We start from the raw sequence: 20,823 nt of genomic DNA, 5'->3' as shown, positions 1-20,823 counted from the left end.
TGGCCAACTGTTGTGAAGGGTGTTTTTCTTCACCAGGGAAATAATTATTCGGTCATCCACCACAGTTGTTTTCCAGGTCTTTTGGTGTTGATGAACTCACCGGTGCGTTCCTTCTTTTTAAGAATGTTCCAAACAGTTGTTTTGCTATCTCTCTCTGATGGGTTTGTTCTGTTTTTTCAGCCTAATGATGGCTTGCTTCACTGATAGTGACAGCTCTTTGGATCTCATCTTGAGAGTTGACAGCAACAGATTTCAAATGTAAATAGCACACTTGAAATCAACACTGGACCTTTTATCTACTCATTGTAATTGGGATAATGAGGGAATAACACACACCTGGCCATGAAACAGCTGAGAAGCCAATTGTCCCATTACTTTTGGTCCCGTAACAAGTGGAAGGCACATATGCAAACTGTTTTAATTCCTACACCGTTCACCTGATTTGGATGTAAATACCCTCAAATTAAAGCTGCAGTTAAAGCACATCTTATTCGTTTCATTTCAAATCCATTGTGGTGGTGTATAGAGGCAAAATGTTAGATGTCCCAATATTTATGGACCTGACTGTATATCTAATTTGTGTGGCCAGCTTTTATTTACCGCAGGAGTGGGGAGCCTCTGGCCATGGGCCGCATACGGCCTGCCGGGTCATTTCTTCCTGAGCAGCATAGCACTGTGAAAAGTGATTTGCCTTCTGTCATCACATCACTTCTGCTGACGATTGTGGAGTGCTGCGTATATATGGCCTTCTGCCACTTGGTAGCAGCGCTTCTACAGAAGCCGTCACATCACTTCTCAAGGCCTTTGTAGAAGCACCTCGAGATATGATGGTGTCACGGACGGTGTATAGGAAACAAGACAAAGCAACATGCATATATGACTGAGTGGATCCAAAGCTAAGGAACCAAAAGGGAGACCCCTGCACAAGACCTAGCACTTTCCCTGGCTGCTCAGCCTATGCAAAGATCCGAAAGGTGGAAGGTTGCATATCCACGTACCTCGACTATATAACCCCTGAACACCCTACAATAGTGAGGGGACACTACCACCGGCTCCCTACACCAGACACGGAGGGAGTCGGGGTCACCTGGGATCCAGCAAACAGAAAATAACAGATAAATGTTCAGCACTTAACTTGGTAGCAGACTGGAAAACAAGATCAGCATGCACACACACTCCAGGAAGTAGTATAAGCCGCCCAGTAATGCATTATGGGGCGGAATTTAAAGGGATGCAATCAGTCCAACTCCATGACAGCTGAGAGAGGCTAACGAGATGAGGAACTGAACAGCACAACAAAGAGAACTCAAGGAGGAGGTTCTGAAAGGCCTCTGTCAGAGCTTCTCAGCTGTCTGGTTGTGACAGATGGCTTCTGTAGAAGTGTAAAAGTGCTGCTCCTAATTTGCAGACGGCCGTATGTATGCATCGCTCTCCAGAAACCTCTCTAATAGTGGTGTGATGACAGAAGACGCATCACTTCTCGCAGTGTTTGTAAATGTAAAGTTCCTCCCATCCCTGCTCCATAATCCTAACCAACAAGAGCAGAGCCGACTGCTCTGTCAGCTCCTAGTCTGAAAGGGATAGAGGAAGGGACAGTTGAAGCTGGGGGAATTCCTCCTGGACCCCTCAGAGTTTATCTTGGCAGCTATTAATGGCTAAAAATATAGAGAAAGAGAATTAAATATATATATACTGCAGGGGCCATTTTGTGCAGGGGCCATTTTGTCATTTTTTTTATTAAGCGCAATTTCTGTCAGTGCCAAACCAGTTTGTTTTTTAAAGCCCTTTTTGTCCTGTAAGTAGTAGCGGCACACATTTATTCCTTGGAATGTAAAAGCACATTAACCCTCTTTTGAGGCATTCCTGTTATCCCTGAGAATATAGCGCTCTTGTTTTTTTATTTTATTAAAGCGCAATTTCTGTTGGCGCCAAACCAGTTTGTTTTATAGACATATAAAAGCGCTTTTTGTCCTGGTAGTAGTAGCTGCACACATTTATTCCTTGGAGCGTAAAAGTGCATTAAAGGATAACTGTCATATTTTTATCAAAAAATCTATTTTAGCATATATTACTGCTGCAGCAGCAGCATTATGCATAAAGCAATCTTTAGTTTCTTCACTTACCACTGTTTTCCTTGAGTTTTCCCCTTAGTTACGGCTGTTTTGAACCCTACAATATGAGGATCTTCTCAAGATGGCTCCTCTGACCGTTCTCTGAGGCCAAAACTGCATTCCCTCAGGTCACATACAAACTTGCTGTAGCCAACAGCTCCCTACTAGCCAATCAGGTTGGATTACCGAGAGACACACCCCCTCACTCTGAAGCCTAATGCAGGCATGCAGTGTGAAGGACCGCCCCCCTGTCTTCCTAGCCGGAGACAGACAAGCCATAGCAACGGTCTTTTAAGGGAGCAGTGGAAAGGGACAGGAGACATTAATGAAAGCTGGTATTATAAGGTAATTACAGACTTTTGGCAATCATTGACAGACTAACTCAGTTATACATGCCTAGCTCCAATAAACTAGCAAATAAGGGTACTTTCACACTTGCGTTTTTCTTTTCCGGCATAGAGTTCCGTCACAGGGGCTCTATACCGGAAAATAACTGATCAGGCATATCCCCATGCATTCTGAATGGAGAGTAATCCGTTCAGTTTGCATCAGGATGTCTTCAGTTCAGTCGTTTTGACTGATCAGGCAAAAGAGAAAACCGTAGCATGCTACGGTTTTATCTCCGGCGAAAAAAACTGAAGACTTGCCTGAATGCCGGAAGACATTCAAAATACCGGAATGCCGGATCCGTCCTTCCGGTCTGCGCATGCGCAGACCTTTAAAAATGAAAAAAAAAAAAAAAACGGATCCGTTTTGCCTGATGACACCGGAAAAACGGATCCGGTATTGCAATGCATTTTTCTGACTGATCAGGCATTTTTCTGACTGATCAGGATCCTGATCAGTCTGAAAAATGCCTGATCAGTCAGAAAAAATGACATCCGTTTGCATACAATTTGCCTGATCAGGCAGTCAGTTCAGGCAACGGAACTGCCTGCCGGAATCAAGCAACGCAAGTGTGAAAGTACCCTAAAATAAAAATGATTTTTTTTTTTTTTTTTTTATTGAAGCACAATTTCTGTCTGTTAGTGCCAAACCAGTTTGGTGAATTAGATATGTTATATATGCAACCCATGTGACTGTTGTTTCTATCTTTACAAAAGAGAGTGTGTGCCTTGGAGTGAACTATAAAAGGCAACATTTTTTGTCTATATTTGTATATTAAAATATAACTACTGATCCAACAATCCTAAAATGTCGCTTGCAAAGAAGAGAAAAGTTGATTCCGAGTGTCGATCTTTCCAAGAGAAATGGACAAGTGATAATTTTTTTGTTGAAGTTAAAGGCAAACCTGTGTGTTCTAGTTTGTGGTGAATTGTTAGCATTAATGAAAAAAGCTAATCTGGAGCGTTATTATAGTTCAAAACATGTTAAACTCAATGCATTGCGAGGGTGATTGGAATCGCAACAAGCCGCTTTTACTAGGCCTTGATATGACAGAGATAACGATATTCAGACAAGTTATGTAGTAAGCAACGTATCGCAAAGAAGCTGAAGCCTCATATAGAGGGAGAGTTTGTGAAGGAGTGCATGGTGGCTGCCGCGGACTTGTTGGCACCAGACAAAGTAAAATCATTTCGGAGTGCTAGTTTGTCTCGTAGAACCGTTTCAGATCGGATTATTGACTTTGCACACGATATTGAAAAAACACAGAAGAATTCTGCAGGAGAATTAGAATTTTTCTCTCTTGCTTGTGATGAGACAACGGACATAACAAATACTGCCCAACTGGCCATTTTTGTTCGTGGGATAACTGCAGAGTTTGACACACAAGAGGAACTACTGTCACTGGAAGCCATGTGTGGCACTTGTTTGAGAGACTTGTTTTTATCAATGACAAAATACTACAGATGAAGCTCCAGCCATGGTTGGCTCCAAACAGTGGTGTGCCTAGGGTATTTGGCACACGTGGTGGGTCCTTTCTCTGGAACCCTTCCCCAATACTTTAAAAAAAATGGTACCCATTAAAAGTAGTATTGCACTTATTGTACAACCTTCACAGTAGTTTTGTACAGATGTGTGCCCCCTCACAGTAGGTATGCCCACATTGTGCCCTCTCACAGTAGTTGTGCCCTCTCTGTCCCCCTTTCACAGTTATAATCACAATTGTGCCCCCTCCACAGTATTAATCCCCATTGTGTCCCCTTCATAGTACTAATCCCCATTGTGCCCCCTGTATAGTAGTAATGCCCATTTTGCCCACTTAATAGTAATGCCCTCTGTACTAGTAATGCCCACTGTGCCCTCTCCATAGTAGAAATCCCCATTGTGCCCCCTTCACAGTAATAATGCACACTTTGCCCCCTTCATTGTAGTAATGCCCTCTTGCTCTGTGCCCCTCCATAGTAGAAATCCCCATTGTGCCCCCAGCCCCGGGCTGTTTGAAGAGAGGGCAGCGCTCATATGAGAGCTGCTTTCTCTGTTCTGTTCACCTGCTCGCCGTAGCTTTTGCAGGTATGAGAAGGTAAACGGAGCAGAGAAGGCAGCGCTCATACAAAAAAAAAAAACGGACAACCCCTTTAAAGACCTACTTAGGCTACTTTCACACTTGCGGCAGTCATCGTTGGAACTGCCCGTCGGATCCGCCGCTGACTGAAAGCATTTGTGAGACGGATCCGGATCCGTCTCACAAATGCATTGCAAGGACGGATCCGTCTCTCCGCTTGTCATGCGGACAGACTGATCCGTCTTGTATATTTTTTTCACATTTTTACCAGTCTGCGCAGGCCGGAAGGACAGATCCGGCATTCCGGTATTTTGAATGCCGGATCCGGCACTAATACATTCCTATGGGAAAAAATGCCGGATCCGGCATTCAGGCATTTCTTCAGTATTTTTCGCGAAGATAAAACTGTAGCATGCTACGGTTTTCTCTTTTGCCTGATCAGTCAAAACGACTGAACTGAAGACATCCTGATGCAAACTGAACGGATTACTCTCCATTCAGAATGCATGGGGATATGCCTGATCAGTTCTTTTCCGGTATAGAGCCCCTGTGATGGAACTCTATGCCGGAAAAGAAAAACCCAAGTGTGAAAGTAGCCTTAGAAAACATTACATACAGCGCTACAGAACATACAGGGTCATACAGCACCACATACTTCCAGTGACTTCTCTTCTCTGATGTAGATATTCTCTTTCCTCTTCTCCTGTTAGACCAGACCACCATGGTGACTTCTTTCAGCCCAGCCTCATCTAAGCAGAGTTTAACAAACAGACATCTTTCTTTCCTACTTTTCCATCATCCTCCCACCTTCTCAACACCCCATCCTGCCACCCCCAATACTCTGTCCACTGTGCTCCCCAATACGTTCCTGCAGAAACAGTCCCCCTGAAAATACTGGTACCACACAGATAGTGCATCAGTACAAAAACACCCCTTTATATTGTGCGCTTATAGTAAAAAAATCCCCCTTCCTTTCAGATTAGACCCCCATATAAAACCCTAAATGATATCCCCCATCTCAGCCAAAATCCTTTTTTTAGACCTCTGTCAGACCCCATGTAAGACCCCAGTTTTAAACCTCCGATAAGACCCCCATCAGACCTCCAGACCCCCCAGTCAGAGCTCTAGACCACCCCCCCTTTCAGACCTCTCCAGACCCCCCATTAGACCTCCATATCAGACCTCAGATTAGACTGTAAAATAATAAAGTAACTTACCTCTCCTGTTGCCACTCACCCTGTCCTGTCTGTCTTCTCCTCTTCTAAGGGCCGGCACTGTAGTCACCTGTCCTCCTGCAGCGTCTGGTCAGAGAGCGCTCTGTACGTCCTGATGCTGCAGGCAGCCAGGACACAGCATCGCTGGCCCTGAGAAGAGCAAGCAGGAGGAGGGGTAAGTACTGTACAGCGCTCACAGCGCTTCTCTCCCCCCTCCTCCTGCAGACTAGTGAGCGCTTCAATTATGGAAGCGTTCACTAGTATTCCCTTTATAAGATGCAATGCATCTTATAAAGGGAAAAGCATTGAGTGTATTGTATTGATGGAAGCGCTCATTGCTTCTGTTCTGGCACCCCCCTGAGAGCCGGCACCCATAGTTACGGTCTTAATAATGTTATGTCAACGGTCAGGGGCGTCGTTAGGTCAAAACATTCGGGGCTTGAGCCCCGGATGTTTTGACCAGTGCCCCGAATGTATTGCTGGCACTGGCAGGGCCGGCTGGCGCTCTGACTCTCCTGCGCTACACAGGCCCCGCCGCTCGCCACACTCCAAAACTGTATGTTTAAATAATCCTAATCTCCGCCTGCCCTGCCTGCAGACTTAACTTTTAACTTTAATAATCATCCGCCCCCCCGCGCCGCTCATCTAACTAGATTTCTTACTGCAGCTCTGCCTCCGGTAACAGCAGGCAGTGCAGGCGGCGCTCACTCACTGACGTCAGGCGCCTGCTCCTCCCACTAGGCGGCGCAGGCGCGGGACGTCAGTGAGTGAGCACCACCGAACTGCCTGGAGCTGACTAGCTGAGAGAGAGACTCTTCTCTGAGTAAGACTAGTTAAGCAAAAGTTAAAGTTGCACTTGCAGGGGAGGGGGATCTGTTGTGGATGGCACTGTTATGGGGAGGGGATCTGTGGTGGATGGCACAGTTATTGGGAGAGGGATCTGTGGTGGATGGCACTGTTATGGGGAGGGGATCTGTGGTGGATGGCACAGTTATTGGGAGAGGGATCTGTGGTGGATGGCACAGTTATTGGGAGAGGGATCTGTGGTGGATGGCACTGTTATGGGGAGGGGATCTGTGGTGGATGGCACAGTTATTGGGAGAGGGATCTGTGGTGGATGGCACAGTTATGGGGAGGGGGATCTGTTGTGGATGGCACTGTTATGGGGAGGGGGATCTGTGGTGGATGGCACAGTTATGGGGAGGGGGAATCTGTGGTGGATGGCACAGTTATGGGGAGTGGGATCTGTGGTGGATGGCACAGTTATTGGGAGAGGGATCTGTGGTGGATGGCACAATTATGGGGAGAGGGATCTGTGGTGGATGGCACAATTATGGGGAGGGGGATCTGTGGTGGATGGCACAGTTATGGGGAGTGGGATCTGTGGTGGATGGCACAGTTATTGGGAGAGGGATCTGTGGTGGATGGCACAATTATGGGGAGAGGGATCTGTGGTGGATGGCACAATTATGGGGAGGGGGATCTGTGGTGGATGGCACAGTTATTGGGAGAGGGATCTGTGGTGGATGGCACAGTTATGGGGAGGGGGATCTGTTGTGGATGGCACTGTTATGGGGAGGGGGATCTGTGGTGGATGGCACAGTTATTGGGAGGGGGATCTGTGGTGGATGGCACAGTTATGGGGAGGGGGAATCTGTGGTGGATGGCACAGTTATGGGGAGTGGGATCTGTGGTGGATGGCACAGTTATTGGGAGAGGGATCTGTGGTGGATGGCACAATTATGGGGAGAGGGATCTGTGGTGGATGGCACAATTATGGGGAGGGGGATCTGTGGTGGATGGCACAGTTATGGGGAGGGGGATCTGTGGTGGGTGGCACAGTTATGGGGAGGGGGATCTGTGGTGGATGGCACAGTTATGGGGAGGGGGATCTGTGGTGGATGGCACAGTTATGGGGAGGGGGATCTGTGGATGGCAAAGTTATGGGGAGGGGGATCTGTAAATGGCAAAGTTATGGGGAGGGGGATCCGTGGATGGCAATGTTATGGGGAGGGCGATCCGTGGATGGCACAGTTATGGGGAGGGGGATCTGTGGATGGCACAGTTATGGGGAGGGGGATCTGTGGATAGCACAGTTATGGGGAGGGGGATCTGTAAATGGCAAAGTTATGGGGAGGGGAATCTGTAAATGGCACAGTTATGGGGAGGGGGATCTGTAAATGGCAAAGTTATGGGGAGGGGAATCTGTAAATGGCAAAGTTATGGGGAGGGGGATCCGTGGATGGCAATGTTATGGGGAGGGGGATCCGTGGATGGCACAGTTATGGGGAGGGGGGTCTGTGGATGGCACAGTTATTGGGAGGGGGATCTGTGGATGGCACAGTTATGGGGAGGGGGATCTGTGGATGGCACTGTTATGGGGAGGGGATCTGTGGATGGCACAGTTATGGGGAGGGGGGTCTGTGGATGGCACAGTTATTGGGAGGGGGATCTGTGGATGGCACTGTTATGGGGAGGGGGTCTGTGGATGGCACAGTTATTGGGAGGGGGATCTGTGGATGGCACTGTTATGGGGAGGGAGATCTGTGGATGGCACTGTTATGGGGAGGGAGATCTGTGGATGGCACTGTTATGGGGTGGGGGATCTGTGGATGGCACTGTTATGGGGAGGGAGATCTGTGGATGGCACTGTTATAGGGAGGGGGATCTGTGGATGGCACTGTTATGGGGAGGGGGATCTGTGGATGGCACTGTTATGGGGAGGGAGATCTGTGGATGGCACTGTTATGGGGAGGGGGGATCTGTGGATGGCACTGTTATGGGGAGGGGAGATCTGTGGATGGCACTGTTATGGGGAGGGAGATCTGTGGATGGCACTGTTATGGATGATCTATGGGGTTGCCCAGATGGCTAGGCCTTTCACTGTAGTTATTAACCACATTCAGCAGTCCCCCATTCACTGAAGGGGGGACTGCTGAAAGGGGTTAATAACTACTGTGAAGGCCCCCCCATGAGGGCGTGGCTTCATTGGATGGGGGCGTGGCTTCATGTGGGCTCGTGCCCCGGATGTCTTCAGACCCTAGCAACGCCCCTGTCAACAGTAGTGTCGTGCATAAATGTTATCAAAAGCAGAGGGTTGAAAAACCGCCAGTTTAAGGAGTTACTGAATGATCTTGACTTTGAGTACGGTGATCTTATTTATTACTGTGGAGTGAGGTGGTTGAGTTGCGGGAACATGCTCATGAGGTTTTACAAAGTGCGGAATGAAGTCAAGCAGTTCATGGACATGAAGGAAAAACCTGTCGGAGAGCTCAGTGATGGCAAGTGGCTGTGTGATTTAGCGTTCATGATGGACATTACCAAGTACCTCTCAGAGCTGAACGCTAAACTGCAGGGCCCCAACCAGCTTCTCAGCTCGTTGCTTTCAAAAGTGAAATCATTTGAAGCTAAATTAAGGCTGTGGAAAGTGCAACTTGAAAATAATAACATGGTGCATTTCCCGAGTCTGGAAGGACAAAAACCTTCAACGACACTAAGTATGCTGGTGAATGTGCAAAACTTATTGAGGCATTTGATAATAGATTCAAGGATGTAAAAAGTAAACAATGGAACTGAACATCTTTGCCACACCTTTCAATGTAGAACCATAAGATGTGACTGATAACCTACAACTCGAAATAATTGAGCTGCAAAGCAATGATGAGTTGAAAGCCAAGTACAACAACCTTCCACTGCTTCAGTTCTATAAATGTTACATAAGTAATGATGAATTTCCCACTTTGAGGAGACGTGCACTGCAATATGCATCTTTGTTTGGAACAACTTACTCTTTTCGAAAGTTACCATTGCAAAGAGTTGACTACGCTCCAGACTGACCGAGACAAAGCTGGAAAATAAATTGCGAGTAGCAACATCATCAATACCAGCTAACCTTACACATCTCACCAAAGAGAAGCCGTTCCAGCCTTTACATTAGCAATAGGTAACTTACCCCTAAGTTGTTTATATGTTTGACCAAATATAGAAGTCTAATTTTTAATTTGAGAATTTTGTAAGGCCCCCGAACGATACTCCAAATGGCCCTCGGCAGTAAAAAGGTTCCCACCACTGATCTACAGTAAAAATCTATACCATAATCTTCATCTGAGAACCTGTTATTCACAGTCTGTTTTGCTAGATTACCTAGATCCTGCTGACTTTACAATCTGCTACAGGAGGAGGAAAGTGAATATTATGATAATTGGAAATCTATATCTATCCAATATCATCTGAAAACGAAAATGTATTTAATCGTGTTTTCTGAAGGATGACTGTGGGTAATGACCACTTGGTTACCTTAATTTGACCCTGTAATTGCACTGCCAATGTATGCAAGTCCATGTGGGCTTTAGCATGAAATTTTGTATTGGGCCCATTTCACACGAGCGAGTTTTCCACGCGGGTGCAATGCTTGACGTGAATGCATAGCACCCGCACTGAATCCTGACCTATTAATTTCAATGGGTCTGTGTACATTAGCATTTTTTTCACTCATCACTTCTGCGTTGCGTGAAAATTGCAGCATGTTCTATAGTCTGTGTTTATTTTTTCTTTAACCCCTTTTACCCGGGCCAGTTTTAGCCTTCCTGCCCAGGCCATTTGTTGCAAATCTGACATGTGTCACTTTGTGGTAATAACTTTGGAACGCTTTTATTCATCCAAACCATTCTGAGATTGTTTTCTCATGACACATTGTACTTAATGACAGTCATAAATTTGAGTCAATATATTTCACCTTTTGGAAAAAAGGAGGGATCCACTGTCCCCTCAGGGTAGGTGCTCTAGTCCAAAATTGAGACACCCCTCAAAGCTGAGTCTGATTTTGTATTGTATATAGGACTGGCACTCATATATGGAATAGAAACATATTTTATTGGAGTAAAAATAAAATTAGAAATCAGCCTGTCACATGTACAATCTCAATACAATACAATATTAATACAATCATAGATCATAAACACAATATCAGTGTAATAAAATAAAAAAAATAAAAAAAATAAAAAAAATGGAGCAGGAGTCGATGGCACTTTGTTGGACCTATGATGGTCCTGGGTATCAATTATATATATTTTTGTCTTGGACTTCAGAGATAGCTGGGTAACCAGCGCTTTCAGTAAAACAATGTATCTATTTCCGCAACAACTTTACACTGTTGCAAACAGATAGCCGGATAATCCGCTTTCAGTAAAACAATGCATCAATGTCCGCAATAACTTTACACTGTTGCAAACAGATGCTTTACTGTTTGTAAATGCCAACAAAATTAGTCCTTAGTGGAGGGGTAACAGCACAATCGCTGTACACTATTGCACACAAGTACACTGCCGTTTGTGATATTAGTTGTCAAACAGCTTCAATCCTCATGAAGTAATAGCGTTCATCATGATTAACCTTTTCATAGAAGGTTAATCGGTTACCCGGCTATCTGTAAAGTCCGTGGATACGGGACATTTTCAATACATAGAGACCTATGGGGTTTAACCAGTTGCTGTCTGCGGGAGTAGTACATGGAAATTTTGATTTTTTTTTTTTTTTTTTTTTTTTTTAAGAGGAATACCATTTAGGGTGGCAGAAACTGACGGCACCATTGTCTCTCCTAGACAAATATATATAATTGATGCCCAGGACCATCATAGGTCCAAAAAAGTGCCACCGGCTCCTGCACCATTTTTGATAGTTTTTGAATTTTATTACTGATATTGTGTTTATGATATATGATTGTATTAATATTGTATTTTATTGAGATTGTACATGTGACAGGCTGATTTTAAATTTTATTTTTACTCCAATAAACCATGTTTCTATTCCATAGGAGTGCCAGTCCTATATACAATACATATTTCACCTTTTATTTATGAAAAAATCCCAAATTTACCAAAAAAAATTTGCAATTTTCAAAATTTCTATTTCTCTGCTTTTAAAACTGAAAGTGATACCTCATAAAATATTTATTACTTAACATTCCCCGTATGTCTACTTTATGTTGGCATCATTTTGTAAATGTTGTTTTATTTTTTGGGGGATGTTAGAAGGCTTAGAATTTTAGAAGCAATTCTAAAAATTTTTAAGAACATTTCCAAAACCCACTTTGTAAAGACCAGTTCAGGTCTGAAGGCACTTTGTGGGGTTTACATAATAGAAACCCCCATAAATGACCCCATTGTAGAAACTACACCCCTCAAGTTACTCATAACTAATTTTATAAACTTTGTTAAACCTTTAGGTGTTCCACAAGAGTTAGGCCCCTTTTACACGAGCGAGTTTTCCGCGCGGGTGCAATGCGTGACGTGAACGCATAGCACCCGCACTGAATCCTGACCCATTAATTTCAATGGGGCTGTGTACATGAGCATTGTTTTTCACGCATCAGTTCTGCGCTGCGTGAAAATCGCAGCATGTTCTATATTCTGCGTTTTTCACGCAGCCCTGGCCCCATAGAAGTGAATGGGGCTGCGTGAAAAACGAATTGCATCCGCAAGCAAGTGCGGGTGCGCTGCGTTTTTCACTGATGGTTGCTATGAGATGTTGTTTGTATACCTTCAGTTTTTTATCACGTGCGTGAAAAACGGATCTAAGGCCCCTTTCACACGGGCGAGTATTCCGCGCGGGTGCGATGCGTGAGTTGAACGCATTGCACCCGCACTGAATCCTGACCCATTCATTTCTATGGGGCTGTTCACATGAGCGGTGATTTTCACGCATCACTTATGCGTTGCGTGAAAATCGCAGCATGCTCCTCTTTGTGCGTTGCGGTGCGATAATCCACGCAACGCAGGCCCCATAGAAGTGAATGGGGGTGCGTGAAAATCGCAAACATCCGCAAGCAAGTGCGGATGCGGTGCGATTTTCACGCATGGGTTCTAGGTGACAGTCTATTCACTGTATTATTTTCCCTTATAACATGGTTATAAGGGAAAATAATAGCATTCTGACTACAGAATACATAGTATAATAGTGCTGGAAGGGTTAAAAAAATTAAAAAGTTAACTCACCTTATCCTCTTGTTCGCGTAGTTCGTTCCCGGTCTGTAGTTTGCTAGCTGTGGGCTTGGGCTAAAGGACCTTTGATGACGTCAGATCACATGCTCCATCACCATGGTGATGGACCATGTGATTGGAGCATGTGATCTGACGTCATCAAAGGTCCTTTAGCCCAAGCCCACAGCTAGCAAACTACAGACCGGGAACGAACTACGCGAACAAGAGGATAAGGTGAGTTAACTTTTTTATTTTTTTAACCCTTCCAGCACTACTATACTATGTATTCTGTAGTCAGAATGTTATTATTTTCCCTTATAACCATGTTATAAGGGAAAATAATACAATCTTCAGAACATCAATCCCAAGCCCGAACTTCTGTGAAGAAGTTCGGGTTTGGGTACCAAACATGCGCGATTTTTCTCACGCGAGTGCAAAACGCATGACCGGAAGCTGAGATCAGCTGCAGTTAACCCCTCAGGTTCCGCACCCAGAACGCTACTGAAGCCCTGGCTGCTATGGTAAGCTCCCTGCTGCTGTGTGCACTATGCACAGGGCAGCAGGGAGAGTGTGAGGTCCTATTCACCCTAATAGAGTTCTATTAGGGTGAATAGGACAAGGGATTTAAAGATCCCAGGTTCTAGCCCCTAAGGGGGGAAATAGTTTATTAAATAAAATAAAATAAAAAAGTTAAAGGGGTTGTCCAGGTTCAGAGCTGAACCTGGACATACCTCCATTTTCCCCCCGCCAGCCCCCCTGACATGAGCATCGGAGCAGTTCATGCTCCGATGCTCTCCTTTGCCCTGCGCTAAATCGCGCAGGGCAAAGGCATTTTTCTGAGTTCCGGTGACGTACCGGGCTCTCTATGGGGCTGACAGGCAGCCCGGTGACGTCACCGGCACTGATGGGCGGGATTTGGCTCTGCCCTAGCCAGTAAAACGGCTAGGGCAGAGCTAAAGCCCGCCCCTCAGAGCCGGTGACGTCACCGAACACACTGCTGGGCGGAAGTTACCGCCCGGCAGTGTGTTATTGAAAACAAAAGAGCCCGTGCCCTGCGCGATCTAGCGCAGGGCACTGGAGCGCATCGGAGCATGAGATGCTCCGATGCCAGGCTCAGGAGGGCTGCCGGGGTGAAAATAAGGGTATGTCCGGGTTCAGCTCTGAACCCGGACAACCCCTTTAAAAAATCACCAAAATATTACGTATAAATCACCCCTTTTCCCAATTTTACATATGAAATATATAAACAATAAACATATCACATATCGCCGTGTCCGAAAAGTCCAAACTATTAAATTATATATTTTTTAAATCGCCGTAACAGAATTTTATTATTTTTTTTTTATGAAAATGCTGAGAATATCGGTGTAAATGATCAGCTATCGGCCTGAAATTTCGGTATCTGCTCTAAAAAAAAATCAATATCTGTCAATCCTTAGTTATAATTAGCCGTTTCTCAGCTTAAACACGACGCATGTTGGTGTCCATGAAGGTCAAGCCATGCCTCAACTTCCGCCAAAAGCTGATCAAAAGCAGTGGTCGACATGCGACAATAATTATACAATTTTGCAGGGTGCTCACGTAGGTCTGCATACAGACTCGGAAACTGACCTTTGCAAGCCCTCTGCGAAATAATAGGATAAACCCACATCCTCTTCCTCCGCAGTTCCTCCTCAAGCATTTCTCTCCGCTCTCCAAAGCATCGGTACACCAGCCAGTGCAAAAGCACATGGTCAGGATTTGATAACAGGAAAGCGGACATCCTTCAAAAGAACAAATGCAAACACTTCACACACTAGATTATATCCTCACAAAATGGAGCTTTCCCAAACAGAAGAGCATGCTGTTTTTTTTTATATGTGTTTCAAATAAACATGTGACTATAGAGGATGGTTGAGGGTTTTTTCACACCATCCGGATGTCATCCACGCGGAAAAAACGCAAACACTGAAAGCAATCGCAGACAAAACTGACTTAATTTGCTAGCAAAATCGCACAGTTTTAGGCTCCATTCACACGTCCGCAATTGTGGTCTGCACAATTGCGGAACGGGTGTGGACCCATTCATTCTCTATGGGGATGGAATGGATGCCGACAGCACACAGTGTGCTGCCTGCATCCGAATTTCCGGAGCGTGCCGCCGATCTTACGGTCCGTGGCTCCGGAAAAGGATTGAGCATGTCCTATTCTTGTCTGCAACAAGAATAGGCATTTCTATGGGGTTGCTGGCCGGGTGATTCGGATTCGCAATGCACTACGAACGTGTGAATGGACCCTTAACTGAACGCATCCTGAGCCAATCCGTCACGCTCGTGTGAAAGGGGCCTTAGACAAGATATTTTGGGCCCAATTTGACCTTTGAGTACAGTATGTGATAAATTTTCAAAAGGCTTTATGACCCATGCCCAAAAATCTGTTTGTCCCTGTGAAGTCTTTGATTTAGTTCCAGTTACGGTAGTTTGTAATGTTTGCCTTTTGATTTCACCCTATTTGCATGGCACTTACTGATATGCTTCCAGAGTTCACAATAATTCTAGTGTTTTCTTTGCAGTGTAATGGAGGAGGGGATATTTGTTAGACAGAGCGCAGAGAGGCTTAAAGGGGTTGTCCGGGTTCAGAGCTGAACCCGGACATACCCTTATTTTCACCCAGGCAGCCCCCCTGAGGCCAGCATCGGAGAATCTCATGCTCAGATGCGTTCCCTTGCCCTGCGCTAAATCGCGCACGGCACAGGCTCTTTTGTTAATCATAACACACTGTGTGTTCGGTGATGTCACCGACGCTGATGGGCGGGCTTTAGCGCTGCACTAGCCATTTTACTGGCTAGGGCAGTGCTAAATCCCGCCCATTTGTGCGGGTGACATCACCGGGCTTCCTGGCAGCCCCATGGAGAGCCTGGTACGTCACCGGATCTCCAAAAAATGCCTTTACCCTGCGAGATTTAGCGCAGGGCAAAGAAGAGTATCAGATCATGAACTGCTCCGATGCTCAAGTCAGGAGGGCTGCCTGGGTGAAAATGGAGGAATGTCCAGGTTCAGCTCTGAACCCGGACAACCCCTTTAAGAATATATAAGAAAGGATACTCACCCCCATGGATCCCTCATGAGTTTTTATCACACTCCGAGTCCTTTCTAAGGAATTTTAGCCCCTGGGGGTTAACTCCTTTAACCTGATTCACGGTTTTGACATCCCCTTTAACACAATGCTACAGTTGAATTACAGTTCTAATCTACATACATGGTTAATTAACATTAGAAATTGATTCCTTTTATTTTGTTCTTATCCTAAATTACTGCCTATTTATAGTCTAAAGCACAACTGACAAGCTCTTTGTGAGATCATTATTAATATTGGGGCAGCATGCAGGGTGTAGCGGTATTTCTGTCCGATGCCGTGTGTGCCCTCCTGATGAATCTTGGGTAGGCTGAAAACAATTTGCCTACTACTCTTTTCCTGGTAGAAAAGTGGTGGAAAATGCTCTAAAATGAGTTCTGCTTGCTGTTAATTAAGAAGCCGTACAGCACCACATATAACGGCCATATTCCACACTTTGTCCTCTTTTATTTGATGGTAGTTAATGTAGATGTTTCAATGCTTATTAGTATGTAGATTCCTCAGGAATTATTGGCTTTGGTCACATCACAATCCTAGAAACTCTTAGATTTTATGTTGGTACCACCTAGTGAAGTTGCACTAATGCAGGGTAGTGCAATAGCAGATATTACATGCATGTAATAGTGGTATTAGTTTTGCATAATGAAAATAGAATCCATTTATCTTACATAAACCTACATTTTCTTGTTTGCTTAGGGCCAGAAATGAAATTTCGAGGGGTGTTTCATCCAGTAATTATCTTCCCTGCAAGAATTGTGGAACTCCACCTTGTGACTGAGAGTGATACAGGTAAGGCAATGTGCTTTATTATCCTATATATAGTAATGTTCTTTTTATATGTACGTAAATCAACTGACTTTCTTATTGTAGGAATAACATTCGGAGCAGCCTGCAGTCTTACAGTACTGAAAGACACACTAAATAATGTTGTTTCACGCTTGCCAGAGGAGAAGACCAAGCTTTACCGGACCCTCTTACAGCAGCTCTCAACTCTGGCTGGTGCCCAGATTAGGAACACAGCTGTAAGTGGCCACAGAGTCATCACTGCCACCGGATAGAATGCAGTAATGTCATTACTCAGACTAAATGTTAACCATTACTTCCAGTCTTTAGGAGGAAATATCATTAGCCGCTTGACAACATCTGATCTAAACCCAGTTCTGGCTGCAGGAGGCTGCGTGCTAACCCTAGCATCCAAAGGTACTTCAGCACATGAAACGGTTTTATTTTGTGGCTTGCAGTCTTTTATTTGTAATTGAAGGGGACCTTTCAGCACTACTGACAGGCCTGTATTAAAAAAATTATTGTATTCTCTATAGTCGCAACTTTTCTTAGAATTGTGCTTGGCACATGATCATGTCAGTACTGCCGTCAACCACGGATCCACAAAATATCGATACCTTCCATCTACAAGCCTCATTTTTCTCACTCCTATTACTAGAAATTACTTCTTGTCCGCAATATGGACAATAATAGGACATGTTCTATAATTTGCGGAAGGACGCACCTATGCGATTAGTACACAGATGACATCTGTGTGCTGTCTGTTTTTTGTGGACCCGTAGAAATAATTGGATCTGCATGCAATCTTAAAAAAAATTATGCCGAATGGACGCAGGTACAAAATATGGCCCTGCGCATGAGGCCTTACCCAGTTGGTTAAAGGGATATTGCTAGTAGAAGAAAGTCCGAGATGACCATGAAATGGTTGAAAGAAACGCACTAGGTTAAACTCGCTGATCCCTCTGTGCTGTTGTTCCAACATTGCCTAGGTGCCCGCTGCCCTCCACTTCCTGCTGCCGTGTCCACACAGCAGGAAATGACTGGGAATGCCATCCAGCCAATCACTGTATGGCAGTGCTGGGGGAGTAAAGCTATTATTATTATTTTTTTTAACCATTTCACGTCTATCCGACATAATCCTTTATCTACTCAATATGTATTGAACAGACTGTTGCATTCTAAATGTATAAACCATCTTCTTTCTAACAGATGGCACCAGGCAAGTTCCTTTAGATGAGTCTTTTTTTGCGGTGTCAGGACCCTCTTTCCCAAAACCTGAAGAAATATTGGTGTCTGTGCATATACCATATTCTAGGAAAGTATGTTCAAATTTTTTTTTTTTTAATCTTCTTTTAAATTTACAGTGATCCCTGAAGATACAATGGCCTCAGGATACAATATTTTCAGCATACAATGGTCTTTTCTGACCCATCGTAAGTTGAAACCAGACTCGACATACAAGGTGTCAGACTCAGAGCCAACCAATCAAGGTCACTTCTCTAGTAGTTGCTAGTTAGCAGCGATTCCTGACAGTTATATGTAAGGACTTGTTGTATCAGTCTTATTTATCTGCTTATTTTTCTTACATCCGCCTTTTCTCTCATCTTGGATGACATTTTGGGGCTTTGTAATGGTTTCCACATACAATGGTTGTCCTGGAACCAATTAATATTGTAACTTGAGGGACCAGTGTATATGTTAGGCTACTTTCACAGTGGCGTTTTGGTTTCCGTTTGTCAGATCCGTTTCAGGGCTCTCACAAGGGGTCCAAAATGGATCAGTTTTGCCCTTAAGGCATTCTAAATGGATAAGGATCCCTTCAGAATGCATCAGTTTGCCTCCGTTGCGCCACCATTCCGCTCTAGAGGTGGACACCAAAACCCTGCTTGCAGCGTTATGGTGTCCGCCTGAAGATGCGGAGGCAAACGGATCCGTCCTGGCACACAAGGTAAGTCAATGGGGACGGATCCGTTTTCACTGACACAATCTGGCACAATAGAAAACGGATCCGTCCCCCATTGACTTTCAATGGTGTTCAAGACGGATCTGTCTTGGCTATGTTACAGATAATACAAACAGATCCGTTCTGGACAGATGCATGCGGTTGTATTATCAACCAAACGCGAGTGTGAAAGTAGCCTTAAATGGAACTTCAATACAAAATGTTCAGGGGAATTTCTGATTTTATCTCCTCGTGTTTTTTTAAGGTCATTGCTTGTTGTCATTTTGGTGTTTATTTTCAGAGGATAAAAATGTGTCCTGGTTATGTGATAAACACACAGGAACCCTTCAGAATGCTGCACCCAATATAGAGAGGTGGACTGCAGCTGTTTACACGGTATCAGATTCAGAGGTCTGTCTAGTAACAAACTGAAAACCTGTTCATCCCCAGGAGTAAACAATGAAGGCTCCTACTAAATGGCATCAAGCAGAGATTTTGAAAACTGTTACAAATTGATACAGAAATAATATAAAAACTGTATATCTTTTCATTGTACAGAGAATAGCCTTTCATTTCTAAAACTAGAATAAACATTTAAAGAGAATCTGTCAGAAGGTCTGAACCATGGGCAATGTGAAATCCCCACCGGCTGTCTCTCAGGAGGTTGGGGGAAGGTGATACTGGAGGTCTATTGGTGGACAATTTAACGTAAAGGGGTTATCCAAGTTCTATAATGCCTCCCATATGCCCAAGCCCCTCACAGAGATTGCACTTACCTTGCTCCCCTGCACCTGCATCGCTGCTGAAGCCGGCATGGCTGCCTCTGCGTTTGGGGGGCAGCCAATAGCAGGAACGAGCCTCCCTAGTGTCACCCGCGGGGAGATGCACCGACTGCTGTGCTGGCATTAGAAATGACGCGGGTGCCAGGAGTGAGGTAACTACAATCTCTGTGGGGGGCCTGGGAATATGCGGGGTAGATCATGGATAACCCCTTTAAGGCCCCTTTACACTGCTAAATATAGCAGACGATTGTCATGAAGGAAGCGTTCCTTCTCAGCAAGCGCCTGCTTGTAAGTGAAGGAGACCACTGCATTTATACACCGCGATCTCCTCCACAGTATCTGAAGGAGCGATTGCTAATGCCATTGCTCATACCCACATAGAATTGGTGTTTGCCGGCAGCAGAGCGTGTTTAGATGGTAAACGATGATTTAGGTGCCTGCACAAATGATCTTATTACCCAATGAACAAGCATTTCACTCATTCATCGGGTGATCGGCAGTGCCTTTATAGAGGGAAGGCTGTCAATCACGGATAGGACCACCTCCTTGACTTCAAAGGCCAGAAACAGCAGGAATTTAAATGAATAAATTAGTTGGGCTACTTTCACACTTGCGCTTTACCTTCTGCTATTGAGATCTGTCACAGGATCTCAATAGCGGGGGGGGGGGGGGGGGGGGGACAATGGGGACTGAACTGAACGAAACGGAGTGCACCAGAATGTATTCCATTCCGTTTGAATGCGTCCCCATGGCGGACAGAATAACACTGCAAGCAGCGTTTCAATGGTGCTCATGACGGATCCGTCTTGGCTATTTTATAGATAATACAACCGGATCCATTCATAACGGATGCAGACGATTGTATTATCAGTAGCGGAAGTCTTTTTTCTAATCAATGACGGATCCAGCAAAAACACTGGTTTGAAAGTAGCCTAATACTGAATATTTTTCCATAAAACTATATCTCAATCTGCTCAGCTCCTCCTGCTCTATAACATGCATCTTACATTGTACGTTTATGACCATCTTCAGGCGTTGTAAGATTTTATATATATATATATATATATATATATATATATATATATATATATCCCATGTAAACAGCTGCAGTCCACCTCTCTATATTGGGTGCAGCATTTGTATTTGGAGACCAAATCCATGAAAACAGTGGTTTTAAAGCTATTTAAGGATTACAATAGAATCGCCATGATAAATATGACTTCCATCACCACTACCTTGTTTTATTAGGGTGATCATGTGTTGGCCATTAGACAAGCCCAGCGTCGACAAAATGCTTTGCCGATTGTCATTGCTGGAATGAAGGTTCAGTTTGAAGAAGACACAGACATTATTAAAACTCTCCGTCTATTCTATGGAGGACTGGGAGCAACAACTGTGTGCGCAAAGACAACCAGTCAACAGCTGGTTGGAAAGTAAGTAATTGTCCCAGATAG

The 20,823-nt window shown here is 44.7% G+C and overlaps 1 protein-coding gene across 1 annotated transcript in view; it reads left to right on the top strand.

Annotated features, from left to right (window-relative positions):
- The window catches only part of LOC122945874 (aldehyde oxidase-like), a 177,635-nt gene that overhangs the window by 46,740 nt on the left and 110,072 nt on the right, over window positions 1-20,823 (top strand). Inside the window, exons 10-14 of the mRNA XM_044305144.1 lie at window positions 16,559-16,651; window positions 16,733-16,884; window positions 16,969-17,062; window positions 17,855-17,964; window positions 20,618-20,802. Coding sequence (XP_044161079.1) covers window positions 16,559-16,651; window positions 16,733-16,884; window positions 16,969-17,062; window positions 17,855-17,964; window positions 20,618-20,802 — 634 coding nt within the window. The remainder of the gene's footprint in view (window positions 1-16,558; window positions 16,652-16,732; window positions 16,885-16,968; window positions 17,063-17,854; window positions 17,965-20,617; window positions 20,803-20,823) is intronic.

This window comes from Bufo gargarizans, chromosome 8 (assembly GCF_014858855.1).
Source record: "Bufo gargarizans isolate SCDJY-AF-19 chromosome 8, ASM1485885v1, whole genome shotgun sequence".
Classification (NCBI taxonomy): domain Eukaryota; kingdom Metazoa; phylum Chordata; class Amphibia; order Anura; family Bufonidae; genus Bufo; species Bufo gargarizans.
Note: the sequence above shows the minus strand (reverse complement) of the source record. Positions and strands in the feature narration are given on the sequence as shown.